General features: G+C 33.9%; 1 protein-coding gene across 1 annotated transcript in view; it reads left to right on the top strand.

Moving 5' to 3' along the window:
• The window catches only part of LOC126967157 (muscarinic acetylcholine receptor M4), a 39449-nt gene extending 22673 nt beyond the window's left edge, over positions 1–16776 (top strand). Inside the window, exons 2-4 of the mRNA XM_050811610.1 lie at positions 13541–13724; positions 14212–15260; positions 15657–16776. Of these exons, the coding sequence (XP_050667567.1) occupies positions 14223–15260; positions 15657–16304 (1686 nt within the window). The 5' untranslated portion in view covers positions 13541–13724; positions 14212–14222 and the 3' untranslated portion in view covers positions 16305–16776. The remainder of the gene's footprint in view (positions 1–13540; positions 13725–14211; positions 15261–15656) is intronic.
• Positions 16777–24450: the final 7674 nt, after the last annotated feature.

Here is a 24450-nt window from a genome sequence, read left to right as displayed (position 1 = left end):
ATGACGCCGCTCGTGTTGTGCGTTTTTGAATATTTTGGAATGTTTAGGGAATGAATTCACACGAATTGCTTTATTTATCAGTATAAAAGTACTAGCACTTATGTGGTGAAATACAATATTCATTTATTGCGCTATCGTACACAAAAAACACTATGGAACTAGCTTATATGAAATAAATGTTGTTAGCATATTTGCTGATGATATACCAAAAATTAACGAAATCCGTATATTGGTTTTGTCAAAAAGTAGGCTTTTCATTTCGAGCCAATTTAAACGTCCTGTAAGATTTGGGTAACTAGGTCAAAGATTCAATGAACTTGAATATTTCAATATCATAAAGCGGTAACGCCGCCTTATGATGCTGTGCAAAAGTTGAATAGCAGCGCTAGAAAAGCTGCCATTGAATTGCGCTGCCCGCGGTAGTCAAAGAGATACCGCCGGCACGTGTATTTTATAGCCTAAACACATGGTCGGATTTGGCCCGGCTGAAACATCGGACGCGGTGTGGTACCGGAACATTTTTTTTATTTATGGAATAGGAGGACAAACGAGCGTACGGGTCACCTGGTGTTAAGTGATCACCGCCGCCCACATTCTCTTGAAAACACCATTGGAATCACAGGAGCGTAGCTGGCCTTTAAGGAGGGTCGTATCATCTCGGAAATACCGCACAAGTAAGTTCATTCCACAAGACTGTAGAACGTAGAAAAAAGCCCACACCAGGACCGCCACACATCCAGATGGTGGGGATGATATCCTAATTTGTGGCGTGTCGTGCGAAGGTGGAATTTGGCGGCAGGAATCAGGTGAAACAGCTCTTTGGAACACTCCCCGCGAAGCGACTCACAATGAAGCTACGTCTCTACGCAACGCCAAGTGATCCAGCCGTTCACAGAACACTAGGTCCCCGCCAATTCAAGCTGCTCTGCGTTGCACGCGGTCAAATGGATCGAGCTTATACTGGGGTGCGCCTTATCTGAGATGACAACAATAAGCTATTGAAGGCTTGAAGTATTGCCTTGTTATATTAATGACGCCGAGCTTCTTCGACGCCAATTTGGCTTTGCCCTCCAGATGGCCACCGTTCTGGCAATTGCTTGAGATTTTGAGACGCAGTATTCCGATACTAGGCGAGGCTTTAAGGGAAGTGTTGTCGAAGAGCGGTAATACGACAAATTGGGTTTTTCAGTGGTAAATGCGCAAACTTGAGGCTTCTGGGGATTAAATTGAACAAAGTTCAATTTACCCCATTCCACGACTTTTTCAAGAAAGGACTCGATAGAAGACACAAGTTTCTCCCAGGACTGATCGACGATTTCCCGAGAGACCTGCCATGGCCAACATATCATTGATATGCAGTAGAAATAGCGTGGGAGACAGTAAACAGCCTTGTGGCACTCTAGCGTTCACGGGCTTCGGGTTCGACCCTATTCGATGATATGTCGCATTGTCGATCTCACAAAATTATTATTATTACCGTTTGGACCGTACTGAGTACAACGGCCACCAATTGGTGCGAGGCTTCCACCCACGCCCACCGTACCGTCCAATGTTCCCGCCGTACCAAATCCGACCATGTGTTTAGGCTATAAAATACACATGCCGGCGGTATCTCTTTGACGGCGGCTCTATTCAAATGCAAGGTCGAACTTCATAAAGCGTAGGATAAAGTCATCTTTTATCGATAATTAGCTTTCTTTAAAGTGAATTGTAATCGATGAACAATAAGCTGTTTAAATTTATTTTGAAATTGTTCTGTAATGATTATTGTAAAAATACTACATTGTAGGAACTTATAAACAGCTTAAGAATTTTTATTTTTATAAATTATGAATTAATTTAGACACAATTTATTGCTTGTTACTAACAATTACAACAATTTGAAAAAATCGTACCAACTTATTTGTTCGCTGCTCAGGAAATCACTCAGAAAACAGTGGTTTCGTAAGTACTGAACTTACTAAAATAAACTATTTTATTACAAAGATTATCCATTCATTAATTTATTAAATATTTAAAATATTAAAACATTCAAATAACACAAAAGTTCTTGTTTTTACTGCCTTGTTTAGGTCGTTGGTAAGTAATTGTAAATAAAGTATCGATAAACTAGAATTGTGGGTTATTATTATTTTCGCCTTTTATTTAAGTATTTGTAATTTGTTGATTCAGTTTAACGCGAGCTTTCGGAATATGTGTCCGATGTCTGGAGTGTCCAAGCGAGTGCCATACGCAGACCGCGATTGTTTCAAATGATTGACTGTATTTATTAATTTAACTTTCTTATAGTTCAAGTGAAATGTTTAAATTAATTTTCATTTCTTCGCTAATAATTGTGTTATTGTTAAGAGCTTGTTTACGAGAAGAGAAGTAACAGCAAATTCGCCGCCGTTGCCGCTCCTTGGGGTCAAAGTACGTAGTCTAAACAGACTGTTATATTTTTTCTAATTCAATTTTGATATTTAGTTTCTTTGAAAATATTACCTTTATAATTTAGGGATTTTAATTTAATTATTAATTTAACTATACTTCTGCGGGCCAGTATGACTTGTATTTTCATTTATTTCATATATTTGCAAACCATACTGTATATCACATTACAAATTTAACACTTCAGAACTATTACAATCATTTTACATTAAAAAGTTTATCGCCCAGAAAAATCAACTTTCTTCCATAAATTCAACGGCTGTCTTACGAATTTTCTATCAGGTCACGTGCCCTGATGCGAGTTTAAACATCTTATACCTATCCCGAGAAAAGTGCTGAACGCCGCTAAAGAAGATTTCACTTCAAACATCTTCCCGAGAAATATAAATAGGTTTCGATATTCCACCATCATTCCATACAGTATTGATCGCAGATTCTGAGGTAGATTTATTTAACGACGAAGTCATAACTCTTATTAACAATAATACAGTAGACATAGAAAATAAAGAAATAGAAGTATTACTATCGCCTTAAGGACAGACTTCAGTCTTACGAATTTTCGGTCAGGGTCATGTGTACTGACGCGAGTTTAACATTTTATACCAATCCCAAGAAAAGTGCTCAACGCGGCCTAACAAGTTTTCAATTCAAAAATATGTGCTGTAACAGTTTGCATTTCTATTTCAAAATGTTGCACAACAATTTATAAAAAGGCATAAAAGGCATTTATTTTCTCAAAATTGATTCCTTTAGAATTCTTTTTGATGTCATTTCTTATACTACTAGATACTACTACCGCTTCGGAAACAAATGGCGCTCTGAGAGAGAAGAAGCGGCGCAAGAAACTCTCCCAGCATTCTTTTTTTTTGCGCTCTTTTCAATAAAAATATACAATATTGTACAGTTGCTATAAAATAATCACAATCTAGTCCCAGGCTGTCCGATCATTTAGATATTCAGCAGTGGAGTAATAGGATTTACGACAGAGCCATTTCTTTATAAAACATTTAAATTTATTTATAGACAATGCCTGAACAGTGGCTGGGACTTTATTGTAGAAGTGTATACATTTACCCTTAAAGCTATTATGTATCTTATGAAGCCTACTAGAATTAGTTACAAGCAATCCCTTATTTCTAGTGTTATAATAATGAAAATCACTATTAAGAGCAAAAAGGTGACGATTTTTGTGAACATATATTAAATTTTCATAAATGTACTGACAATAGACAGTCATAATATTTATTTCTTTAAATTTTTCTTTGAGAGACTGTCTATAACCAAGCTGATATATAGCACGAACAGCTCTCTTTTGCAGAGCAAACACTATATCAATGTCAGCAGCATGACCCCATAGTAATATACCGTACGTCATGATGCTGTGAAAATAACTAAAGTACACTAATCTAGCGGTCGCAACATTCGTGTACTCTCTAATCTTTCTAACTGCATATGCCGCAGAGCTGAGTCTATCTGCTAGATGGGTAATATGTGGACCCCACTGAAGCTTTTTATCTAACGTGATACCCAGGAAGACCGTAGTGTCCACAAGTTCCAATCTCTGGTCATTTATAAGTACGTTGGTTTGTACCTCCGCTGTGTTTGGTGTAATGAACTGTAAACACTTTGTTTTTTTACTGTTTAAGTGCAGATTATTCGTCTCAAACCAACGCACTATCTTTGAGAGTGCATTGCTTACCTCGTCATCAATATCCGCACGTCGCTTCACTTTAAAAATAAGTGAAGTATCATCAGCAAACAATACAATCTCATGGCTATCATCTACCACAAACGGTAGATCGTTAATATATATAAGAAACAAGAAAGGACCGAGAATAGAACCCTGTGGAACACCTATTCGCACAGGTTTACCCGAAGACCGTTTGCCATTTACATCGACTATCTGAACTCTTTCGCTTAAATATGATTTTAACAGATTTAGGGCTCTATTTTTCACTCCATAATGCTTTAGTTTTAGGAGTAAAGTTTCATGGTGGACGCAGTCAAATGCTTTTGACAAATCACAAAAAATGCCCAATGCATCCTGTGACTCTTCCCAGGCGTCAAAGATGTGCTCAATGAGTCTAGTACCCGCATTAATTGTTGATAAACCCCTAGTGAAACCAAACTGATTTTTGTTCATTAATTTACAAAAATGCATTTGTAGCTGTTGAAGCAAAAGTTTTTCAAAAAGATATAGACTGTCCAGATGTATTTAAAAATATTGGCATTTGTGTACCAGCATTTTATTATCAAGTAGGTACTTATTCCCCAATATTTATTAAGTTTTATAGAAATAACTACGGATTTAACTCTCCCATCCAACTCATATGTGTAAGCTATAATAAAAAATTTAAGTTAGATCATAATATCGATATTTTTTCAAATTTTAACTTTTATATAAAACAGGTGCCCTTTTCATTAAAAAGCTTAATTATAGATTATAGTAAATTCATTACTTTTATTTTCTTAAATTTGTTTTTAGCAATAAATAGTCTAGTAAGGTTGTGAATAAATTTCATTTAGATATGTAAATAGCAACACTTATGTCTATTAATGTCTACCTTATTCGTATATGTGTTAAATTATGTATCTAGTTGGTAAACCTTAATAAATAAATAAACAATTTATTTTGCTGGGATTCGTTTGATGATAAAACATGAAAATGAATATGAAACAATGTAGTGGAACTGACCATATTTTCATCTAACAGCATGATCCATTACAGATGAAATAAGGCTACAACCGTATGGACGAGACGGACCTATCTCGCCGGCGCCGGACGCGTAGCATCCGTGTATTGCCAGCCTTATCTGTGAGTGACTCATAAAGGTATTGGTTTTGCATTAAATATATGCAAATATTCTTTATTTTCACAATCTTCTCATACAAGTAATAATTTTGTTTAAAATGTATCTATTGAGCTATTGCTACATAAATTATTGCAAATTTTTTAAGCTTCTTTAAGTATATTTTTGTCTTGATATTAATTTATATATATCTTTAAATAATTGGCTAACTTGTCTTGCTTATGATGAAGTGGAAAATGAGAAACACACGCATTTTTAGATGGACCCAATTAAAGGTCCAATTCAAACCCACATGCACACACTCACTCACACACACACACACACAATTAATAATAAATTGTAAAATTTGGTTTTTAATCATTTCTGTTTATTTCTATATTATTTACTAAATAAAATGTATCTGCTAAGGAAGTTGCGAGATATTCCCAAAACAAGTGTCCTAAGACAACGTACTGGGAAGTCTCAACCACTAAAAAAATTTATATGTAATCTTTGAAATAAACGAAATTAATTTATTTATTATTATTTTATCTAGTATTATTCAAGACATAGAATGTGAATCCGCTGATTTGTAATTATTTACTTGTTTTATTAATTATCCCTTACGTAATCAAAATTATTTCTTTATACTATTTAACATATAAATTTTAATTTGATATTATACAGTAAATTTATTCTTTTATTTGTTTAATTCAGAATTCGATCAAAATCAAAACTTTTTGATAAAATTTTAAGTAGGTATTCTTTTATTTAAATTATAAACTGACCTTATAGGTGAATCAGCAATCGAGTTTAAGGAATATGTCTCTAATTTTATATTCCTAACGTAATTGCCATACACATTTTTATCATCATTATCATGAAAAATTGTGATTTAAAGTAATTCAATTTAAGAAGCAAGAATAAACCGTACGTTTAATACGTTAAATAGGGTTAAGGGGTCCTTCAATAGGTCTTGATATACAATTTTACGATAAATTACTAGACAATATACTAGCATTAACTGAGCACAAATCCTACTAATATTATAAACGTGAAACTTTGTATGTCTGGATGTATGTTTGAACTTCTTTAACGCAAAATCTACTGAATAGATTTTGATGAAACTTTACAATAACATAGCTAACACACCAGAATAACATATAGGCTATAATTTATAAAACTATATTGTGTGAATATGTGAATTATACAAAATATAAAAGAAGTGTGATTGTTGCTAATGAATACAACTAGCGCCATCTCTTATCAACTAGCAAGCACAAGATCAATACAATTTATATGGCAAAACAACGTTTGCCGGGTCAGCTAGTTTAAGAAATATATTAAAGCTTCTTTGATAAAGAAGGAAAGATCGTCCGGGAGTTTCTTATCAGTAATCTTTACCCCATGTCAAAGCCCCTTTACGAACTAATTTAGCTCCATGACGTTTTTCAATTACTGTTGAAACATATTATGCAATATGTTATTATGACTCCCTTTTGGTAAATATATATTTCTATTTCTATATTTCTCGTTACATCATTTTCAGGATTTTTATTTTGTGTATATGTAAGCAACATTTAGATGGACCAACATATATAATTATATACTTGTTTAGTCCTAACACATATCATTATTGTTCACTGTAGAATAAATATAAGGACGAGGAGATATATAGCTGAAATTGAGAGTTTGAGAGCAGTCATGGAGTGACGATGGTCCTTCAATACCAGATTTTTGTAGAGAGGTTTTAGTGGTGAAAATTCCCTACACTACAATCCTCAAATGTAATAAAACAAATTTTATTTGCTATATTAAGTAATTATTATTTTTATATAATATTATTAGGCTTAGATAATTTATGCGTCTAGATAGACTATGACAGCTGTGAAAACGTCAAAAAAATTGAGTTTAGAACTAACTTCTATTTTGAGCAATTCACGAACACTAACACAAAGTGTCATACATATAACGAGTGAAAGACGTAGCTTGTGACACACATTAAACTAATATTCCTGGCCTGTTTTTATCGGTTATCTAACAGCAAGAGTATCTAAACGTATATATTATCTAAGTTATTAGGAAATTCAAAATAAAATATATTATTTTGGGCCAGGGAAAAAGTATTTTCGCATATAGTTTAAACATATTATAATAGTAAAATAAATTTACTACAAAAGGGAAAAAATACAACGCAGGCTGCGTTTCACGTCTATGAACCCGGACCTAAGGCAGCGTCCGAAAAGGGTCGCCGTCACAGGTCGCCCAGGCTTCACAGACGGTGGCCAAACACGAGTACACTCGCAATAAGGTGACGCTGTGTGAATGGAGAGATTTGACCGGCATCATTGAGAATGAGCTTTTACGAGCCGAGCAGAACCAGAGGGAGGCTCCTTTACAGGATGCCGGCTAGATTATGGGTACCACAACGGCGCCTATTTCTACCGTGAAGCAGTAATGTAGTAATAGAAATTACTGGTCAAATGAGAGTAAAAATCTTATGTCTCATGGTGACGAGCGGAATTGTATTGCCGCTCAGAATTTTTGGGTTTTACAAGAATCCTGAACGGCACTGCTTTTAATGGCCAGGGCGTATCTTTTGCCATCAGCTGAACGTCCTGCTCGCCTCGTCCCTTATTATCATAAAAAAAACATCGATTCGGAATCTCTACTGCTAACAGCTGATTAGATTAAAGCAAGAAAGAAGAAGAAAGTAGAAAGAAGAAAAATAAAGGAAAGAAAAAAGAAGCTGAGAGAACGTAGCCAAACTGAATCGATAAAAAGTGGGATAACACCAAATCACTCAAATATTTAAGCACTCAGCACAAACTAAAAGATTGGCTGAGAGATGCACATAGCCTTGGCCTTGCCTTCAGATTTCCACCTGATCCAGTCTCTCCAGAATTTTTAAGCCACTGCCAAAACTACTTATCGCGTTTGTTAATCAGAATTCGAAAAAAACATTTAAAATGCGAAGAAACTTTTTCCCCAACCTAATAAAAGATATTAAAAAAAAACAATATTCTTGATGCTTCTAAGACCTCGACATTGATAAATATTGTTGATAGATGCAGTAGCCCGGCAGCCAGGACACATGTACCATAGACAATTAAAACAGCCTTCACCCAATAATGAATGCGACTGAATCAAATCCCGATGTCAACAGATCCACCCCTATATTTACCATCGGAACCAATTTTATTACTCAGTGGTATGTAACATCATTTTATACAATATTTACTCAGGGAAAGGGTATTGACGACGATGAATTGGAATTTGGGATCCTAAAATCTTTTAGACTTTATCCGCAAAAAGCAATTTAATGAATATAAGCAGCCGAATAATTACAATGGTAATTAGTGATAGCTTTTTTTACTTTAATGAAGTTAGAAACAAAAATTGTTCAGTGTGGATAGTCTCCCTGGCCTCAATTATTAAAAAAAAGTGTGCATGTACTTTTATATATGCACGCAAGTTATACTTCTTTGGCCTAACAAAGCAAAGATCCTTTAAACTATTTATTCCTCGTTCTATTCTACGTTTTCAGAAAAACAATATTGTAAAAATCTTAAATAAAGAACAAAGGCTGTACGGGCTTGAACCCTTTGCCTATCCTAATAATGGACGAAAACCAAAAAAGAATAACGAATGTCGCAAACGTCAGAAAATTTTAGGAAATAACTTCACCCCGTTATTTTTGTGTTACAATGATGCGCGTGCATCCTTAAATTTCACTCTCATCATATTTTCATAACGCGCCTAAGAAGTATAACTTCAAAAAACTAGCCACGATGCTCTTTTATCTCAATTAATGAGTGCTTTCTAATTTCTGCTGGGTATCACAAAAACGGAAGAAAAACACTAGTGCGATGCCAACGTGTCAATATTGTGATAAATATTGAGAGCAAGAATGATTCAAATTTCGCTTTGTCCTTCCTGGTCTTAACGTATAGAACTTTAACAAAGTCTAGTTGGTGGTATTAGAGACATCTTTATAATCTTACTTTACAAAGTTACATTTAATAGCTAATTTAATTAAAAACTTTCGCAGGAAGCTACAGAAGTTTAAGCAGCGTACCTGTTTTCCATCAAGCTATCCAGATTGCATCGATTACGTCACAAATTCAACAAACTTTACAGAAGTGTACTACATCAATAACACCACAGAAGACATCCTTTCTGGTGATCCGTTGGTAATAAAATTTACTATTTGTTCAAAGCTGAGTGATAGGGTTGCAATATTTGTTTCGCAAAAAGGTTTCAATTCAGGAACGTAACTTTTCTCACTTATTTAATCAATTAATTTAAGAAAATTTGAAACTATATCCGATTCTTAGTCTTTTACAAATAAAATAAGTTTTGATGATCGACTAATTAAATTCGGAGCCAATAGCTAATTTCTACTCATATTAACTGTTGTCTATAAAATTTCTCGTAAACTTTTACTGCCCTTCCTATAATTCTGCACACTGGTTTTAACAGGGTTTTAGAAAGTGTCGCTTTACGACGTATCTGTTTTATAGGTTCATAAAATATTTTCTTATTGAGCACAGATTAGCGCCCAAAATATTTCCAATTTTATGGTTCAGTTTATACTGATTACTGTATTTATTATTTTTGCTTCCTTTAGTAAGTGATATTGCCTGATTTTCTACTAATCATATACATGCGGTCATTGTTTGCACTGTGTTCTATTGTAGCATATTTTGTTTAACATTTTACCTTTATCAATTTCCATACAAAGTAATCGTTTCTATAGATTAAATAATACCTGTATTAATACAAAACAATGGCGTCTGAAATCTTATTTTTATATTTAATCTTGCAAATTTTTCTTTCACGAAACCATTACTGCCATTGTTCGAGTAATCAATCAACCTTTTGACTTATGTAGTTTGTCTTTGTTTTGTGTTTCATTCGTCAGTGAAATACGACATTTATTTTGGTAAACTTGTTTATTGAATAAACTAATATTATTTGTGTTTCTTAATGGATAGGATTCTATTTTCCAAACACTTCTAGTACTTTAATATTAGTATTATTGATGATTGTAATTTACACGTATTGTATTATTATGATTTTCAGTAACCCCATGGCAATCGATGGAAATGAAAACTTATGATTTTTTTTTATAAAAAAAGTTGATTAATTATTTTCAAACAGATTGTTATTATTAAAAACGTATATCTCTTCGTTATCGATAGAGCTTAGTTGGTTTTGATTTATTAATTTTTTCTTTGCATTTTTTATTATATTTTCGAATTCTGTTAAAAAAAATGCGATAAGTAGATTTGGCATTGGCAAAATTCTGGAGAGACCGAATCAGGTGGAAACCTGGAGGTGCAAGGCCGAGGCTATACGGCAAATGCATAAGCATCTCTCAGCCAATCTTTTAGTTTTGCTGAGTCGTTAAATATATGTTTAATGAGTGATTTGGTGTTATCTAAGGCAAAGATTACCCCTTTTTTATCGAATCATTTTGGCTACTTGCTCTCAGCTTCTTGGTGTAATCTAATCAGCTGTTGGCAGTAGAGATTTCAAATCGATTGTTATGTTCCGCTGGTAAAAGCTCATACCGAATAATGCCCGTCCAATCTCACATGACATGAAAGGTTGTTTTATTATTTTCAAACATATTGTAATTATTAAAAACGTATATCTCATAAATTAAAACCAATTAAGCTCTATCGATATCAATAGAAATTTTCAATAGTTTGAGTCAAGTCGACTTTTGACAAAATCCTATTTATTTTTTAATCGTCCAGATCTTATTTTGATTTTTAAAATACTTTTTCATTTAAAAGGCTTACTTTCAGATTGATTATAGATAATTTTATATTTGAGTAATTGATTGAACTCTTTAAAGTTTATTATCAACAATCCTTTGCGTGGTAAAATCATAATTTGATGCATTGATAATGGCCACCCAGAAGATTTTTTTACAACTTTTCACGGGTAACGATCAGATGGTTAAGCGATTAACACTTAGGAAATGGTTCTAATGGATATATAATATAACTGATCTGTGATGAAGAAGGAAGGAAGAAATAGATACAACCTAATTAAACAGTGAATCTTATGTTTCGAGTTAAGCTTAGATTATTTATGCGTCTAGATAAACTTACGGCCGTTTTGAATAACGAATCTTTAGTTACGGATACATTGCTATCACAGTTTAATGACAACACCTTATCTATCCATAGTTATGTCCAATATAGTTACGGCCGATCCCAATATACAGTCCATCTCTTACTTGAGTTAAAAATCGTAACTATCGTGGACTTTTCTGTCCCAATAAACTTATCGACGGTAACTCACCTTATCCGTACACGCTGTCTGTCAATAGGCCGACGTATACCTTACCAGAAATAGAAGTTTGTATGGAAATTGCAATTCACGCGTCCCAATATAAGGTGATAAGAATGACTTATCGGGTATATTGGGAAAGCTTCAGATTATTGACAGCTTATTACTGACAGTAGAAGGTAGTAATATATCTGTAGATAATATATTGGGAACCGCCGATAGTCTAATGCTTTATGTCGATAGATTATTGAAATGTTAGTAAGCATAAAAAGATAAAACCTCTAGTAAGTTAAACTAAGGATAGATAGGTTATTGAAAATGGCCGTATGACAGCTGTGAAAACGTAAAAAAATAGACGTAGTAAACGTAAATTGTCACGCACACTAAAGTATTATTCCTGGCCTCTTTTTATTGGTTGTCTAACAGCAAAAGACTCTATCTAGACGTATAAATTATCTACGGAGTCAAGAAATAATATCTCTTTTGATATTGTTTGATATTTGAGACTGTACCTATACAGGGCCTAGATCTACCCATATTCCTAAATTAAAATGGATAAATGGACTTTAAATATATTTCTATAATATACATGTTATACTAACTGTTCCCTGCGGTTTTGTTCATGTGGAAGTAGTTTTTATTTGAAATTACAATAGATTCCGAATAAAAGGTCTTGGAAGACGAATACATGGACATCGATGTGTTACAAAGGGGTGCATTTTCCTAAAAAAGTAACTAATATCCTAAGAACTACGATACTTTTTGTGAATAGCTTTGTTATTACCACCTATTTTTTATTATTAAAATAGATATAGTATGTTATCCTTAAAAGATACATATATGCCATCAAGGACTTTTCTGTAGAACTACAAAAGATACACAATTTCAATTAACAGGAGGCTTATTTTTTTCCGACACCTCCAACAAATATCAATAATGTATACAAATATGCACACAAAAACTTAACAAATTATATATTGAAACCTGCTTCGAGAACCACGCTATCCATTGTTGAAAACAGCATTAAAATCGTTGCCGTTATTTTTTGAGATTATTGCGAACAGTCAGACAGACGTGGAGGAGGACTTTGTTTTAAATAAATAGCGATAGTGATAATTAGCAAGCGGCGAGTGTTAACCGTTAGTTCCAATAAAATTCATTCAGCTTTCATTTCCATGTTTAGTTGGTAAGCGTTAACTGAATAGGAACCAGGTAATCGATTTTTGATGTCAGGGTCGTAGCTGCATAGAAACGCTATACTCATGGCGTGTTTGACATAATTGTGTTCTATTATTAAACTATGAAATTTTTAAAAATAATAGTGTTATACTTGATTATGGAAAAGGAGGACAAACGAGCGTACGGGCTGCCTGGTGTTAAGTGATCACCGCCGCTCACATTCTCTTGCAACACCAGAGGTCTCACAGGAGCGTTATCAGCCTTTAAGGAAGGTGTACGCGCTTTTTTTGAAGTCGTATCGTCCTGGCAACGCTGCACATGCTAGCTCACAGCTTTGTAGTTGTAATGAAATAAATATCAAGCATTATTCAATATTTTATTAACATAATATAACATCTGGAGTTAAATAAAATAAAGTAAAATAAATCTGCATATCAACTTGGTTACAGTTGTCTGGAATCTCTTTTTTTTATGAAAATAAGGGATGAGACGAGTAGGATGTTCAGCTGATGGTTATTGATACGCCCTGACCATATCAATGAAATACCGCTCAGGATTCTTGAAAAACGAAGCCAAAATTTCTGAGCGGCACCACAATTGCGCTCGTCACCTTGATACATAAGATGTTAAGTCTCATTTGCCCAGTAATTTCACTAGCTACGGCGCCCTTCAGACTGAAACACAGTAATGCTTACACATTACTGCTTCACGGCAGAAAAAGGTGCTGTTGTGATGCCCATAATTTACCCGGAATCCTGTGCAAAAGAGCCTCCCACTGGTTAATACAATTAATGTAAAAAATTTATAACTTCAATATATTTTTTATTTTCCACCAGCAACCCATTTTACCGCCGTTTCCTTTATGGTTGGCTGCGATCATCGCCACGTGTCTTGTTCTGGTCATCCTCTTGACTATCAGTGGAAACGTTTTGGTGCTTCTGGCGTTCCTAGTTGACAGGACAATAAGGCAGCCAAGTAACTACTTCATCGCTTCACTAGCTGCAACGGATCTGTTAATAGGTAAATTTATATATTAGTTTGATTATATTATATACTGCACCTTTTGTTGGAATTTATTGACTGCAGTCAATTATCCTGTGCTGCAGTACAGGATCAAATACTACAAAACCACCATCGGCCGTTTACAATGCCTCATTCACTATAATATGGACATTGTTTGGTTTGAAAAATTTTTTAGGCCCTCTTTTTTATATTAATATGTCATTTAAGTAATTCATATATAAAATAATACGTATATTTTAGGTTTATCCTTTGTAATTATTTACAAATGCAGCGCACTTCACTTAATTAAATTTATACAGAGACAAGCAAAGTTAACTTTGTCATGTAGCTTGAATAAATTTGCATTCAAACTGATTAAGCCACGTGGAATTATAATGGCTACGTAAAACCGAGCATATACATTTCATTCATTGACTTTAATTAGCATTTATATTGCTCTTCACTTATTCGACTTAAATCCTAAATGGGTTTACGTTGTTCCCAGGTACATTGTCTATGCCGTTCTACACAGACTACGTACTAAAGGGATATTGGCATTTAGGTCCATTGTTGTGCGATCTTTGGTTATCCGTCGATTACACTGTGTGCCTCGTGTCACAATACACGGTGCTATTAATCACCGTTGATAGATTTTGCAGCGTGAAAATAGCTGCAAGATATAGAGCATGGAGAACAAAGAATAGAGTTATATGGATGGTGACAGTAACCTGGATAATTCCAGCATTATTATTTTTTACAACTATTTTTGGATGGGAACACTTTGTAGGCTATAGGGATTTACAAGAAGGCGAGTGTGCCGTGCAATTTTTGAAAGATCCAGTGTTCAATACAGCTTTAATTATTGCCTATTATTGGACAACATTAATTGTGCTAATAGTTTTATATGCTGGAATATTTAAAACAGCTTACGATATGCAAAAGAAAAGTGAAGCAAAACAGAGAAAAATGCAATCTATGGTAGCTCTGAGTGCAGGTGTAATGTCCGGCATGGCTGGAAGAGCAGCTGGTATGTCCACACTTTCTAGAGCTACTATTTCTAGTGAAGATCAAGTTAAAGTTTCCGAAACAATTCGAAAGGATTCAACGTCAAAGGGATCGTTAGCAGCACCTTTAATGAATTTGGGAGGTTCATCTGATTCCAATTCTAGTCAAAAGTCATCGGCCCATAAAAGTAGCGCCACAGCTACTGGGACGTCGACAACTGGTGAATCAGATTTGGAAAAGAAAGATGATCAAGTTGAACCTGAAAGGTCAAGCAGTCCAGCATTTGATTCAGATGACGAAAGCACAACTCAGTCAAATATCAAAAAGCGACCGTCCGTTGCTAATTTAGTAATGCAAACTGGTGCGATTCCTCTTCTAAATAATATGCGATTAAATGGAAGTATGCTAGTAAAAACCGATTTGAAGCAGTCATCGCTACCTGCAAGGCATGAATTAGAGAAACCTAAATCATCTCTATCACACATATCGGAAAAAAGTCTTCTTGAAATTGATGTGTCCTCTCAAAGTAATGGACAAGCACCGAAACCAGTAAGTTATCCTATATCATCCGCTTGCTTCATTTCACCATCATCATCAGGAATTGCTACACCTTCTGAAAGAGAAGTTTCAACTACTATTGCTCAAAGAATCATTCCCCCTCCGTCTGAATTTAGATGCAGTCCCACCGCTTCTGAAAGTCCTCCATCATATTCTGATTCATCTAGATCTAAGATTTCTAAAGTAGTCAAAGGTGAAGGATTTGGTTACGATGCACTTCTAGGATTAGATGGCGCTGATTTACGATATATGGATGAAAGTTCAATTATAATACCTACACCTTTGAATGAAAGCCCACCCTCATCTATGACATTCCCTACAGCAACTGAGCCTTCTTCACCTCCCACATTAAATTCAAATTATATAACAAATACTTCCTTATTGCAGGCTGCTCTTATCCGAGCTACAGCTGAAGCACAAGTCACTCCACCCAAACCAAATGTTTCTCCTATACCACCCATTAAAGTTAATACAGAAGTAAGCCTGACAACAGGAGAACGTCCAAAACCCGTGATCACCCTTGTGTCGTCCACTTCCAGTAATAATGAGACACAATCACCAAAACGGACTGAAAATAAAACAGGTTCCCTGAAATTAAATGTAGCATTAAGTCCAGCCGTTGAAAACAGTGACGTTTCCAGTTCAGCGGTAAGTGGGTCAGGTCGAGGTGATTCTAGGAGAGAGTTTGTCAAAAGTATAGGAAAAAAATTTAAAGTTCGCCGATCGAAACGTGATGGCCTATTTCCTGGCATCGGTCGGCAAAAATCTAAGTCAGAAAATAGAGCAAGGAAAGCATTTAGGACCATATCTTTTATTTTAGGTGCGTTCGTTGTTTGCTGGACTCCGTACCATATTTTAGCGTTAGTTGAAGGTTTTTGTACTGAGCCACCATGTATAAATCAACATTTATATATGTTCTCGTACTTTTTGTGTTATGCTAATAGTCCTATTAATCCTTTTTGCTATGCTCTAGCAAATCAACAATTTAAAAAAACATTTATGAGGCTTTTAAAAGGTGATTTTCATGTTACGTAGTTACATTTAGATTCATGAGTAACTCTTGTAGTACGCTCATATGATATTAAAATATCTGAAGCTCTTAAATAAGACAATATAATATTTACAGCAAATAATAATAAAAAGGCTTTTAGTGTTAGTTATTTATTATGTAAGTAGTAAGTCGCTAACGTGTAATATATTAGTTTCAAAAACAATGTACAAAGAAATTACTTTATAATTAGAAAGTTGTATAGGAATTGTAAGATAATACGTAAATTGTAAATGTTATTCCATTGTTCGCAACAGACAATAAATTTGTAATATTTAGACTAAGGTTGATGAGTCTCTTTGTATTTCTAAAATAAAAGTTCTAAGGTTATATTAGCAAGTTATAGTTATTCAACAATATTATATTATTTTAAAATAAAACGATTAAAATCTTTTAGCATTGAGCCCAGCTAAAGATTTTCTGCGTTTTAGTCAATTATTAACTTTATAATAGTTCCAATTTTTCTTCCACTGAATAAACTTAATTATACTTACATTTTACGTTTGTTTCGGAACTGAAGAAAAATTAAACAAACCAATTATTAACATTACGACTTGACAAGATATTTTAAAATATTAATACAATTTAAAATATACATAATAATATTAGAAACTTTCTTTAGTACTTGATATATTAAAATTAATATTTTAAAGAGTAGGAATAAAACATTTGTTAATTTTGTTAAAGCGAATTTGTAACAGATATAAATTATTAAAATTTTGAAATGGAAGTAGATAGGCATCAAATAAGAAATAATCTAGCACTAAACTCATTGAAATTTGAAGACTGTTAATTCAAAAAAGATGATTTAACAATACGAGAGTAAAGACGCACTTCTAAATTTTATAATTGAAGCATTCATTTGGAAAACTTGGGGTGTTAAAGTTAGTTTATAAAACTTTGGAGCCGAAATCATTGTATTTCATAAAGAGATGATAATTTGAATTTTGAAGACTTAATTTGAGGAATCAATTTTTTTTAACCCATCCGAGTTATTCAAGACTAAATAAAATATTTTTCAGTATTATGTGCTTTTTTCATTGCAAAATAATGTGCCTTATTTGTAATGAAAAAGAAATCTTGACATTTTGAAGAACAAATTTTAATACGTAGTTAAAATACATTTCTTTTCAAAACGAGACCTATTTGAAGTATGGTTTTTAATTTCTCATAAGAGACGTTCCAGGCCCAGTATTTTTGTTTAGGGGCTGAAGTAAAACTATTCAAACAACTATGTTTCAAAGTGCAGTTAATTATGATTCTTATTACTTACAAAACAACACAATATTTATAATTTTAATACCTAGGAACATCATAAGTACTATTTTAAGCAAATTGGTATTGTAGAATAAATGAAAGACAAAAGTGAAATGAAAGTAGAATCAAAACTCAATACTCGTATATTAAAGATATTATAGATATAACAATTCCAAGATGAAGTGTTACTTATTTGTGTTAAATATTTCATAGTTCATCTTTCTAGTGTAGTTTAGTTGCAAGCTAAATAGTATTTTTTTGGGATCTTTGAGAAAAAAATATATAACTTTCGCATAATAGAAATATGCATACATTTTTGATTTTATGACAATGTTTAATGTCATGCCTTTGTGAGTTGAATGCTTTGTGCAATGCGGTGAGCCCCATTACAAAACAAATGGCTTTGCATTGGGGTATCAATAACATTAAAATAATTTTAGTTCACAATAATTGTTTTAACTTGATTTAAAATGTTACTTTATTGACGCTAGTTATAAAGGAAATATAAATTTAATAGGAATAGTTGCAAAAATATTGATTTGAAATTTTCTCAAAAAGGAGTTACATTCGTTCTTATAAATAGATGATAAGTTATATTATGTAAAACATAAATATTTATTGAAAATACAAGTCAATATATTCAAGATCTTATGAAAATATAATAAATTATTGTTGTATAATATTATTATTATATTAGATGCTGTAAAAACTGTTGTGTGTATAATTGTGGATTAAATCTATTACTAAAATAATGTTGTTTAATTTACAATTCTATACTTTATATTTCCTTTTAAAGATGTATTCTGAAAAGTTGCTTTATAGTAGTCTCAACTTCCAAAGCAAAACATCGAAACATGGCATATAGTGACCCTTTTAATTATATTATCTGACATTTATTAAGAAATTTTCATCTCCATAAGAAATAATTGTCCTTAAGTGCCATTTAAGCTTGTTGAGTCCACATTAAAATATGAGATTGAGCATTGGTGAAGTTTACAAGCAGAATAATTAAAGAATGTTAAAATTTATTTCGCTCCATCAAATCATTAAAAAGATAAAGTGATAATTTTCAGCTACAAATAAGTTCACGAACGTGCATAAAGTACCGTAAGTATATTTATGAGAGACACAACATATTCACAGCGAGGCTGGATTTTGCAACAAAATTTTGATTGGAAAGTTTCTTCATTCCTTATTTTGTTTATTGGAATAAGATGACCAAACACCGAGAGAATGTTTGTTTGTGTGTTACGCTTTCACGCCTAAAACACTGAAGCAGTTTTGATGAAACTTAACTTTTATGGAGGTTCGTATGGAAATTCGTAATTATTGAAGATAAATGATGAAACATTTATATGCACTTGATAAAAAATTAATAATATTTGTTCTAGCGGTTTTAAAATTTACACCTGTGTGGGGATAAGAAATGGCGATGAAAGTTCTATAGTTTATAGCTTTCAGTATTTGTTTCAGCAGTTTCTTTGTGTATTGTTTGCAAAGTGAGTATATTAAAAAATAAACAATGCTGCCTAAAGTAACTATTGCACGCGGACGAAGTCGAAGGTAAAAGCTAGTTTTATAATAAAATCGGAACCATGTCATATTGTGTTAACCAGTGGGAGGCTCCTTTGCACAGGATGCTGGCTAGATTATGGGTACCACAACGGCGCCTATTTCTATAGTGAAGAAGTTATTTTTCGGTCTGAAGGGCGCCTTAGCTAGTGAAATTACTGGACAAATAAGACTTAACATCTTACGTCTCAAGATGTGTGTACGGCAATTGTGGTGCCGCTGAGAGTATTTGGATTTTTCAAGAATCTTGAGTGGCACTGCATTATAATGGGTAGGGCGTATCAATTACCATTAGCTGAACGTCCTGCTCGTCGCCCGTCATAAAGAAATGTACATCAAATATTAAAAAATATTATTTATATTCATTCAACTTATGCATCAATCAAGGCTAAAAACTTAGATTTTAGAATTTTTTGCCTATTGTGCGCATAAATCTCAGAAATGGCCAAACTGATTTACGTTTTTGACAAACGACGGACATAGTCGCGGGTGCCCGCTAGTAAAGAAATATGAATTATTCAATTGATTGGGATTATACATACTGTTGGTATAGCGTTGCATGTAATCAGATAGTCATCACAATGCAATAACAATAGCGCTGATATTACTTAATAATGCTACATATTACTGGATGGATAGCAGATTGTACAGAATTTACAATAAATTAGAGTAGGTATATACGTGTATATATTTGGTACCGACGGATTATAGTTCAGATGAATTGATTTATCTATAACAATATGTCATGTTTTTAAAGTGATAACCCTCAATTCTAGGAAATAAAATTTGAAAAACAAAATTTATGGAGCCACAACCTGAAAGTTGAACAAAGCAAACAGATTTTTATAACGGGGTGGTACTCGAACGGTTAGCTCAGTTGGTTAGAGCACCGGCACGGAACGCCGGAGGTCGTGGGTTCGTTTCACGCATCGTTCATAAAATTTTGTTTATCAAATTTTATTTGTGATTTATCTATAATCAAACGGCCAACGGGCAATTGGCTCAACTAGAAGTGAAAAAATTCAATGACAGCTAAAATACCAGAGGTAGAGAGTAGAGATAGACAAGTGTTACCAGCAGTATAGTGTGGTATGAACATGAAGGTTAGGAGATCTTGCAGGCATTAGATAATTTGAAGCAAATAACTATTATGACTGTTCATTGTCAGTAAATTTATGAAAATTTAATTTACTTCCTAAAAAATCGTCACCTTTTTGATTTTAATAGTGATTTTCATTATTATAACACTAGACATAAGGGATTGCTTGTAACTAATTCTTGTAGGCTTCATAAGATACATAATAGCTTTAAGGCTAAATGTGTACACTTTTATAATAAAGTCCCAGGACTGTTCAGGCATTATCTATAAATAAATTTAAATGTTTTATTAAAAAATGGCTCTGTCGTAAATCCTACTAATCCACAGCTGAATATCTAAGTGATCGGACAGCCTGGGACTAGATAATGATTATTTTATAGCAGTGCCAGTACAATATTGTATATTTTATTAAAAAGAGCGCAAAAGTATGCTGGGAGAGTTTCTTGCACCGGTTCTTCTCTCTCAGATCGCAATTGGTTTCCGAAGCGAGTGGTAGTGTTAGAAATGAAATCAAAAAGAATTCTAAAGGAATCAATTTTGAGAACATAAATGCCTTTATATGCAAATAGACTAGATAAATTAACATTCTTAAAAAAAAACATTTTTTTTTTCAAATGAATTGGATTTAGTACAAAAGTTGTAAATGCTCAATATACAATAATTATGTTTGTATGTGTTCTGTTAATTTAAACAATGTAATTTGTTAGAATTAATTAAGTTAACGAAGAGCTAATTTTAATGGGCAACGAATTCTTTCAGTGGACTTCTTAGTTCTTAGTTCTTTTTCAAAGCTTTGCATTTTAAACTGCGCTCTTTTAGTAAACGGCGGCAAGATTTTTATTGCAAGATTATGAGATCTCCTTTTTAACTGACTTCAAAAGGAGGAGGTTATCAATACGATCGGTTTTTTTTTGTATGTACACACTGACTACTCTGAGATTTTTGTTCCGATTTACGCAATATTTCTTTAGTTCGATGCAGAATTGATGCCATTTGGTCCCATAAACTTACATAGTTTGGCCCCGTAGTTTTCATATTATGAACGTTTTTTATGAAAATTTTTGTTTAACTCGATTATATAATTTGTTTTTTTTGTGCACGGCTTTTTTAGGAGTTTTCATTCAGGTTGATTATCTTAATATATATTTCTTTTGTGCGTCTGTTGTAACTGAACTCCTCCTAAACGGCTAACTGACTGATTTTAATGAAACTTTCTGTGTGTCTTCCTTCAGGTGCATTCGAGAATGGCTTAGATTCACAATTGAACTACCACCTAAACGGCTGGACCGATTTTGATGATTTATTTGTGTATTTCCGTGAATTTGAGATTGGTTCAGATTCTCAATTCCGTCCATATCTTAATTTTTTTTTTGTGTCTGTTGTAACTGAACTCCACCTAAACGGCTGGACCGATTTTAATAAAACTTTCTGTGTGTCTTCAGGTGGATTCTAAAATGGTTTAGATTCATAATTGAACTACCTTCTAAACGGCTGGACCGATTTTGATGATTTTTTGTGTGGTCCAGTAAATTTAAGATTGGTGTCTGTCTTCAGATGGATTAGAGAATTGTTTAGATTCACAATTGAACTACCTCCTGAAGGCTGGACCGATTTTGATGAATTTTGTTGTAAGTGAATCTGAGATTGGCTTAGATTATCAATTCCGTCCATATAATATGATTCTCCTGCTCATGTGTATGTTAGTGAGCTCCTCCTAACGGCTGGACCGATTTTGATGAATTTTGTTGTATGTTAAAGTGAATCTGAGATTGGCTTAGATTATCAATTCCGTCCATATAATATGATTCTCTTGCTCATGTGTATGTTAGTGAGGTCCTCCTAACGGCTGGACCGATTTTTCAAATTTAAGACGTGTGTACGGGACAACGTCTGTCGGGTCCACTAGTATATTATAATTATTAACTGACACTAAAAAGTAAAAAATACAAAAAAAACTACGTTTAAAAAACCGACTTCAAATCTGAAAAGTATCAAATAACTAAAAATTTTATTTAATACACCTTTAACTTTAGTTTTGATAAAATATTATTATTTGTATGTGCTACATATTTATAGCTTTGAAGTCGGTGCCAAGCCAAATGTAATAGTAAGTAGGTACCTACACTAGCCACGCGTGACTTTGAGCGGGATAGCTTCATCTAGAACAAAACAACCCAAGCGGACAAACACGCGTGGCCAGAGAACCTAAATAATTACAGTAAGTTAGCTGTTTATAATATTAAGTTTTATATTGTGTAGGGTTTGGCACTGACTCAAAACCTATCTATCAATAGGTAGCACACATAAATAATAGCATTTTATTAATATTATAGGTATAAAGGTGTATTAAATTATTTTTTTAGTTGTTTGTACGCATAATTTTATATACATTTAGTATTTGGTATATATATTTTTTCTCTTACATTATTATGAAACAAAAAATTACCAGGCTCCTTTGCACAGGATGCTGGCCAGATTATGGGTACCACAACAGTGCCTATTTCTGCCGTGAAGAGGTAATGAGTAAGCATTTCTGTGTTTTGGTCTGAAGGGCTAAGCAGAAGCTAGTGAAATTACTGGCCAAATAAGACTAATCTTATGTCACAAGGTTTTTTTTGGGTTTTTCAATAATCCTGAGCGGCACGGCGTTGTAAAAGGCAGGGCGTATCAATTACCATCAGCTGAACGTTCTACCTGTCTCATCCTGTATTTTTCATAAAAAAAAAAATTAAAGTTAAACCAAATTGGCAAATCAAAACAAAATACCAATAGTCCACATCTAAACCTATATTTTACCAACTTCCAATTTTTTAAAGTAAAACAAATTTCTTTACAAAATAAATACACTTAGCAAATAGCTACAAAAATTCCATCGTTTCATTAAGAACTGAATATTTATATTGACTTTAATTTACGTAAGCAATTTCAACAGGAATAATAAAGTGCCGTTGATTACTGTAGAGAATTTAATCTGAAATCTTCTGAGATTTTCAAGAGACTCTCACCTCAGTTTTATCTGACTTGAAGTTTGTAAAGCACTTCTAATTTTCACCGAGTAGTTTCTAATTAAATAAAAGTGGCACCGACTCAATATACTGATTATTACAGATATGTTCATGAATTATTTATCTTTTAACTTTCATGTTCAATGTATGGCGTTCAACAAAAATATAATAAAAATAATAGAACGTTTGACCTGATTCCTACTGCAGTATTCTGCCTTCACACGACACGCCACTAATTATTATATCATCCTCCACAGAGCGGTTTTCAAGGAACTTTCTTCCACGAAACACTCAGCGACGGAATGTGCTTCCTTGTGCGGTGTTTTCGCGTCGATACGTCATGGGTACCTTCAAAAAACACGCGTACACCTTCCTTAAAGGCCGTCAATATTCCTGTGATTCCTCTAGTATTGCAAGAGATTGTGGGTGATAGTGTTTTTTTTATGGAATAGGAGGACAAACGAGCGTACGGGTCACCTGGTGTTAAGTGATCACCGCCGCCCACATTCTCTTGCAACACCAGAGGAATCACAAGAGCGTTGCCGGCCTTTAAGGAAGGTGTACGTGCTTTTTTTGAAGGTACCCATGTCGTATCGTCCCGGAAACACCGCACAAGGAAGCTCATTCCACAGCGTTGTAGTACGCGGAAGAAAGCTAAAATCTTAACTTGTGGCGAGTCCTGCGAAGGTGGAATTCGGCGGCAGGAATCAGGTTAAACAGCTCTTCGGAACACTCCCCGTGATAAATGCGGTAGAAGACACACAATGAAGCGACGTCTCTACGCAACGCCAAGTGATCCAGCACTGGGTCCCCGACAATTCGAGCTGCTCTGCGTTGCACGCGGTCAAATGGATCGAGCTGATAATGGGGTGTGCCAGACCAGAGATGACAGCAATTCTCCATGTGTGGCCGGACTTGCGCTTTGTAGAGCGCTAGAATGTGGGCCGGCTTGAAGTATTGCCGTTCTCTATTAATGACGCCCAGATTCTTCGAAGCCAATTTGGCTTTGCCCTCCAGATGGCCACGAAATTGGCAATCGCTCTAGATTTCGAGACCCAGTATTCCGATACTAGGCGAGGCTTTAAGGGAAGTGTTGTCGAAGAGCGGTGATACAATAAATGGGGTTTTTTAGTGGTAAACGCGGAAACTTGAGTCTTCTGGGGGTTAAATTGGACAAGGTTCAATTTACCCCTTCTCGAG

Source organism: Leptidea sinapis, chromosome 12 (genome assembly GCF_905404315.1).
Source record: "Leptidea sinapis chromosome 12, ilLepSina1.1, whole genome shotgun sequence".
In the NCBI taxonomy this organism is placed as follows: Eukaryota; Metazoa; Arthropoda; class Insecta; order Lepidoptera; family Pieridae; genus Leptidea; species Leptidea sinapis.
This window is presented reverse-complemented; position numbering and strand designations above follow the sequence as displayed.